The sequence below is a fragment of the Lycium barbarum genome, chromosome 6 (assembly GCF_019175385.1).
Source record: "Lycium barbarum isolate Lr01 chromosome 6, ASM1917538v2, whole genome shotgun sequence".
In the NCBI taxonomy this organism is placed as follows: domain Eukaryota; kingdom Viridiplantae; phylum Streptophyta; class Magnoliopsida; order Solanales; family Solanaceae; genus Lycium; species Lycium barbarum.
The window spans coordinates 14,222,400-14,229,519 of NC_083342.1; the positions used below are offsets into that span (position 1 = coordinate 14,222,400).

The 7,120-nt window shown below is 43.9% G+C and overlaps 1 protein-coding gene across 1 annotated transcript; it reads left to right on the forward strand.

Annotated features, from left to right (window-relative positions):
- Positions 1-1,382: 1,382 nt before the first annotated feature.
- On the forward strand, positions 1,383-4,382 carry LOC132643836 (uncharacterized). Its single transcript, XM_060360358.1, has 5 exons — positions 1,383-1,577; positions 1,735-1,874; positions 3,037-3,111; positions 3,857-3,991; positions 4,106-4,382. The coding sequence occupies exons 1-5, from the start codon at positions 1,383-1,385 to the stop codon at positions 4,380-4,382; spliced, it is 822 nt and encodes a 273-aa protein (XP_060216341.1).
- Positions 4,383-7,120: the final 2,738 nt, after the last annotated feature.

Sequence of the window (7,120 nt, forward strand, 5' to 3'; positions counted from 1 at the left end):
TTGTACTGATACTACCTTGCTGCATTCTTTTGAGTGCAGATTGTGATCCAAAGACTACTACCCGTCTTTATATCTAGCGCTGAGGCCATTGCTGACAGATTTAAGGTGAGCTTCTATCCATGCCAGGTAGCTCGAAAATCTTCTTTTATGATCTCTATTTCCATTTCGGAGATTGTTGGTCCTTTGTTTAGACAAATTACATTCCTTAGACTTGTTTTAGATTAGAGTCCTTGTATGGTGACTTTCAGATTTTGGGGTTTGTAATAGTTAGTACTTCCGCATTTACTTTATTGTTTTATGGCATGACTTATTTGATTATCTTGTGCTTGAATGAATAATAACTGACTAAATTGGTTAATATAAAAACATACTTGAATGAATAGATGACTTATGTGGTTTTTCGCCAACTAGGAGTTAGTGTAGGTGCCAGTCATGGTGGATTGGGTCGTGACAGAGTTGGTATCAGAGCTTTAGGTTCGTCAATCTCATCGTACAAGGATGTATCTAGTAAAGTCTTGCGGATTGGTACGGAGACGTCTGTACTTATCTTCCAGAGGCTACCGGACACTAGGAAAATTTCCTTTTCTTTCTTTCTTTCGTGCTACTTGATTCCAATTGGTATCTGGATGATCCAAATTGGTATCTGATTATCCTTCATTCTCTCAGAGATGGTAAGAAAATGCGCGACAGTAGCCAGAAGCAGAGGTAGAAGCAGAGGAGCTGGTAGAGGGGCTGCACCGGCTGGGGGCGGAGTCCCAGTAGTTGATCCCATGCCTCCAGTGGCTCCTAATGAGGCAGCAGGAGATGCAGCCACACCAGCCTAGCCAGCGGCAGTACCAGTTCAGCCAGGAGCTGTAGCTGCTCCGAGCATACCGGATGCTATGGCGCAGGTGTTGAATTGGTTGCATGGGTTAGCACAGGCCGGGGCTATACCAGTCGTTCCAGCAGGTAGGGGAGAAAGGATAGCAGCCATAGAGTTCAGGCTCCGGGAGTTCAGCATGCCGTAGCAGTGCCACCTCGCTTGGATGAAGTTTTAGATTTTAAAGCCTTTCCGAGGCCAGCTGCAGGGCCGGTAATGACTAGTGAGGAGCATGATTTGTTTTGGAGGTTCAGTAAAATAAAGCCTCCAGTTTTCTATGGTACTGAGTCAGAGGATGCGTACCAGTTCATCATAGACTGTCATGAGAGGCTCCATAAGATAGGGGCTGTGGACAAGTACGGTGTGGAGTTTGTGACCTTCCAGTTCTTGGGTGATGCCAAGTTATGGTGGAGGGCATATGTGGAGTGCAGGCCAGCTGGGTCACCTCCGTTGACTTGGATCCAGTTCTATTTAGTGTTCTTGGATAAGTATGTCCCGCGTACTCTGAGGGACCGAAGGAAGGATGAGTTTGCTAATATTGATCAGGCAAAATTCGTCTGTTGCTGTGTACGAGTCCCGTTTCCATATCTTGTCTCGATATGCTTTTCAGTTGCCGCCTACTGAGGGGGAGAGGATCAGACGTTTCGTGAAAAGGTTGAATACTGGACTTCAGTTATCAACTCTTCAGCTTGTAGCCACTAGGGCTTCATTCCAGGAGGTAATGGAGCACGTCCGTGTTGTTGAAGGGATTAGACAGGAGAGTCATGCAAAGCAGATAGAGAAGAAAGCCGAAGGTGTGGGATTTCAGCAACTCCTTCTCGAGAGGCCAGAGTTCGTAGGTATATTCAGGGCATCTGGTTCAGTCTTCTATGCAGGCGTCTGCTGGGGGCCCATCATGGGCAAATTATCAGGCTTCCGGCCAGCAGAGGGATTATACTGCTTCACCAGCTTCTGTTCAGCGACCTACGCTCTACCGTCCATGTTACGAGTGTGGTGAGATAAGACATATTAAGAGGTATTGCCCTAGACTCAGACAGGGTGAATAGGGGACTCAGTACCAGGCTCCCTGAGCTCCATTTGCACCAAATAGAGGAGGTAAGAATCGCACACCGGCAGGGGGGGGGGGCGGTCATACCTCGGGTAGGAGTGGCGCAGCCTAACCGAGGCGGTCCTTAGGCAGGCAGAGGCGGACAGCAGCCCGGCAGGGGCGGGTCTCAGATTGAATCGGGTAATCGCGGTGGTTCACACGCTACAGGAGAGCGCGGTCATTTGTACGCTTTCCCAGGTAGAACTGATGCTGACACTTCTGATGCTGTCATCACAAGTACTATCTCATTCTATGACCGGATGGATTCTGTTTTATTTGATCCGGGTTCTATTTTTTCATCTGTGTCTTCATATTTTGTTGTGGGTTTGGATATGATGTGTGATACTCTTGATGTCTCCATTTATGTATCTACTCTGGATGGGGAGTCGGTAGTCGTAGATAGAGTCTACACTTCTTGCACGATTACATTTATGGGATATAGTACTTGGGCGAATTTAATGATCGTAGATATGGTAGATTTCGATGTTATTTTGGGTATGAGTTGGTTGTCCCTGGATTATGCCATTGTTGATTGTTATTCTAAGACCGTTAGCTTACCTATGCCCGGGGTACTTAGACTTGAGTGGAAGGGTAACCTTAGTCCCCTCGCAAAGAAGGTCATATCCTTCGTTCATGCTAGGAAGCTAGTGGAGAAGGGTTGTCTAGCTTATTTGGCACATATCCATGACACCAGTGCAGATACTCTATCTATTGATTCGATTATGATGGTACGCGAGTTTGCGGATGTTTTCCTCGCAGACTTTCCAGGTATGCCACCTGACCGTGACATTGATTTTTGGATTGATTTAGACCCAGGGACGCGTCCTATCTCTATTCCATCTTATAGGATGGAGCTAGCAGAACTCAGGGAATTAAACGAATAGTTGCAAAATCTATTGAGTAAGGGGTTTATTCGCCCGAGTGCCTCTCCATGGGGTGCTCCTGTGTTGTTTGTTAAGAAAAACGATGGGTCTATGCGTATATGTATTGATTACCGTCAGCTGAACAAGGTGACTATCCTAAACAAGTATCCCATCCCCCGTATTGATGACTTGTTTAATCAGTTACATGGAGCTTCTGTGTTCTGTAGAATTGGCTTAAGGTTAGGGTATCACCAGTTGAAGATTTGGGCAGAGGATGTTTCTAAGACAACTTTCAGGACTAGGTATGGATACTATGAGTTCTTAGTTATTTCTTTCGGGCTTACTTATGTCCCAGCTGCGTTCATGGATTTGATGAATAGTGTGTTTAAGCCCTTTTTATACTATTTCGTAATAGTATTCGCTGATGATATCCTGGTGTATTCTAGAAGTAAGGAGGAGCATGAGAAACATTTGAGGATTGCTCTTGGGATTTTGCGGGAGAAGGAGTTGTATGCTAAATTCTCTAAGTGTGAATTTTGGTTGTCTTTTGTGTCCTTTTTTTGGCATGTAATTTCGAAAGAGGATATTATAGTAGATCCGCAGGAAATTCAGGTAGTCAGGGAGTGGGCGAGGCCCATATCAGTGATCGAGATTCATAGTTTCGTGGGTCTGGCTAGCTATTATCGTCGGTTTGTGAAAGGGTTCGCCTCTATTGCTTCTCATTTGACTTGCTTGACTCAGAAAGAGGTACTGTTTCAGTAGTCCGATGAGTGTGAGGAGATCTTTCAAAAGCTCAAGACATTATTGACTACAACGCCTATTCTAGCTTTGCCCGTGGAGGGCAAGGATTTTATTATTTATTATGATGCTTCACGGTCTAGTTTGGGTATTGTTTTGATGCAGGAAAAGATGGTGATTACTTATGCTTCTCGGTAGTTAAAAGTGCACGAGAAGAGCTATCCTACTCATGACTTAGAATTGGCAGCGGTGGTGTTCGTGTTGAAAATCTGGAGGCACTACTTTTATGGTGTCCACTGACCATCGTAGCTTGCAGCATGTGTTCACTCAGAGGTATCTGAACTCTAGACAGTGGACATGGATGGAACTACTGAAAGATTATGACATCACCATCTTGTATTATCCTGGTAAATCAAATGAAGTGGCTGATGCGTTGAGCAGGAAGTCGGCTAGTATATGAAGTCTGGCTCATTTGATCTCTTCAGAGCGTCCGTTAGCTAGAGAGGTTCAGACTCTGGCTAATAGTTTTATGAGGTTGGATATTTCTAACATGGGTAGGGTTTTGGCTTGTATTGAGGCTCAATCATCATTTCTGGAGCATATTAAGGCTAAGCAGTTTGAGGATGCTAAGTTGTGCAAAATACGTGACAAGGTGTTGCATGGTGAGGCCAAAGAGGCCGTGATTAACGAAGAGGGAGTGCTGCAGATTAAAGGGCAAGTTTACATGCCACGTGTGGGTGATTTGATTAAGACTATTCTGACAGAAGCTCACAGTTCGATGTACTCTATCCATCCTGGCACTACTAAGATGTATCGCGATTTGAGACAACACTAATGGTGGACAAGGATAAGGCGTGATATAGTGGAGTTTGTTGCTCAGTGTCTGAACTGCTAACAAGTACAGTATAAACATCAGAAACCTAGGGGTACACTTCAGAGGATGCCCATTCCTGAGTGAAAGTAGGAAAGAACAGCCATGGATTTTGTGGTTGGTCTTCCAAAGATGTTAGGGAAGTTTGATTTTATTTAGGTGATTGTTGAAAGGTTGACTAGCTCTGCCTACTTTATTCCGGTGCAGATAACTTATGATGCAGAGAAATTGGCAAAAATTTACATTCATGAGGTGGTTAGGCTACATGGGGTTCCTATCTCCATTGTGTCCGACAGGGGCACAATGTTGACATCTAGATGTTGGAAGCATTTGCATGAGGAATTGGGTACCAGGCTAGACCTTAGTACAACTTTCCACCCTCAGACTGACAGACAGTCCGATTGGACTATTCAGGTTCTTGAAGATATGCTTCGTGCTTGTGTGATAGACTTTGGTGGTCATTGGGATCAGTTCTTGCCATTGGCTGAATTTGCATATAATAAGAGCTACCACTAGAGTATTGATATGGCTCCGTTTGAGGCGACGGGAGGAGGTGTAGGTTTCCTATTGGGTGGTTTGATGCGTTTGATGTGAGACCGTGGAGTACGGACCTCCTGAGAGAATCCTTAGAAAAGGTGAAGGTTATTCAAGCTAAGCTTCTGGCAGCACAGAATAGGCAAAAGGAGTATGCAGACCGTAAGGTCCGAGATCTTGAGTTTGGAGAAGGAGAGCAAGTATTGTTGAAGCTCTCACCCAGGAAGGGCGTGATGAGGTTTGGAAAGAAGGGAAAGCTTAGCAAGAGGTATATCGGGCCGTTTGAGATTCTCAAACGTGTAAGGGAGGTGGCTTTACCTCCGGGTCTATCAGGCGTTCATCCGGTATTTCACGTTTCGATGTTGAAGAGGTACTACGGTGATGGTTCGTACATAATCTGTTGGGATTCGATTTTGTTAGATGAGAACTTGACATATGTGGAAGATCCTGTTGCCATCTTAGATAGGGATGTTCGCAAGTTAAGGTCCAAGCAAATAGCCTCCATGAAAGTTCAGTGGAAGAATCCTCCGGTGGAGGAAGATACTTGGGAAATAGAATCCGATATGGGTAGCAGGTATCCTCAGCTCTTCGCCGAGTCAGGTAACTTCCCTAGATTCCTTATCCTTGTTCGTTCGGGGATTAATGGTGTTTTAAATGGTATCTGGTGTAACGACGCTCCCGATTGTTATGAAAAATATAAGAACACCCTACCAAATAGAACCTTCCCAAGGGTACAACGAGCTAGTAGAAACTCGATTGTATAAGTCTAAGAATTGAAAACTTGACTTGTTATGATTTTTGTTTTATTCTGTGGAGTCTATCGGGGTGTGATGTAGGAAATTAGAACTCCGTTGGGAATTCCGAGGCCACAGGTGGGTTTGTATGGTGTTTTTATATACATGTGCATGTTTTGATTGTGTTTGTGAGGCCTCAGATGAAATGTTGGTTGGTAGAGTGAAAACTGGGAAAAATTGCGAGCTTGCTGCCTCAGAGGTACCTCTGTGGCGGGGTTGGTACCGCTACGGTGGGACTGCTATAGTGTTGATCCTCTCGCCGTAAGCGGTTGGTTAGTGTTCCAGTTTCTGCTATGGCGGGCAAAGGACCGCTATAGCGATGCCGCTATAGCGGGTTCAGGCCCGCCATGGCGGAGGTGAGTTTTCTTTTGGTCCGCTATAGCAGGCACTTGGCCGCTATAGCGAGACCGCTGCAGCGGTGAATTGACCGCACAACGGTCGACGGGAGAAGAATTCCAAGTTTTAAACACTTAGTTCTGAATTCTTTATTTATAAAACTCCAACACAGTTCCCTACAAGCAACTAGGGTGAATTTTCAAGTTAGGGCAAGAATATTCTTGAGAGGTAAGTCTCATCCATCCCTTTTTATCATTACGTTATCATCTTCATAATTATCATCCCTTTTATGGGTCTTCAATGGTGAATTAGTAATAGTAACCCTAGAATTTAATAGACCTTCTATAATTGATGGGTTATGATTGTTATCATTTATTTATCATCTAATAGTTTGGGTTAACTCCTCTTAATCAAGAATTGAACCATTAAAGTTATGAACTAAGTAAATTGAGACTTAGGGTTTTATAGAAATAGTAGCTTGACCATGAAAACTGCTTGAAATTGATGTGTTGATTAAATATTGTTATAAATTGATGATTAGTGGTGACTAAGGTCTTTGTTAGGTTGTGTTATACCTAGAAATCATTCGCCCATTGGAATGGGGTTAAAGGGAAGAGTGTCTTGAATTAATTTTGTGACTAGAGTAAGTATGACTCATTGATCATTCTAATTTCTAGACTTTGAGCGTTTCGAGGCTTTAAGGAAGGGAAAAGTTGTAGCGGAGCGATTCGCGTCATTCCTACTCTACGTTTGAGGTAGGTTACGATCTACTTGACTTAGACTTTGATTAGTTGATTGTATATGTTGTGAATTCGATAGGAGAAGCATGTCTAGTCTTCATGCATGATGTGTGTGGGGTTGAACTCCTACATGCAATTGATTAAGTGACTGTGTGGGCTTCGTGCCACTATTCATTGTGTTGAGAAGTTAAATTCTCGGTGAAATTGTGATACAAAATGATGATTTGAGCATTGAAAATAAGAGGGCAAGAAATACTAATATACACAGATATATAAGAAGGCACATTTGACCCGATAG

What these genes read in the sequence shown, in the direction of transcription:
- LOC132643836 (XM_060360358.1), top strand. Translation starts at nt 1,383, where the DNA reads ATGAGTTTGCTAATATTGATCAGGCAAAATTCGTCTGTTGCTGTGTAC. An exon ending in AAGACAACTTTCAGGACTAG is followed by an intron (nt 3,112 to 3,856) that starts GTATGGATACTA and finishes TGACCATCGTAG; the next exon opens with CTTGCAGCATGTGTTCACTC. An exon ending in GCTGATGCGTTGAGCAGGAA is followed by an intron (nt 3,992 to 4,105) that starts GTCGGCTAGTAT and finishes TAACATGGGTAG; the next exon opens with GGTTTTGGCTTGTATTGAGG.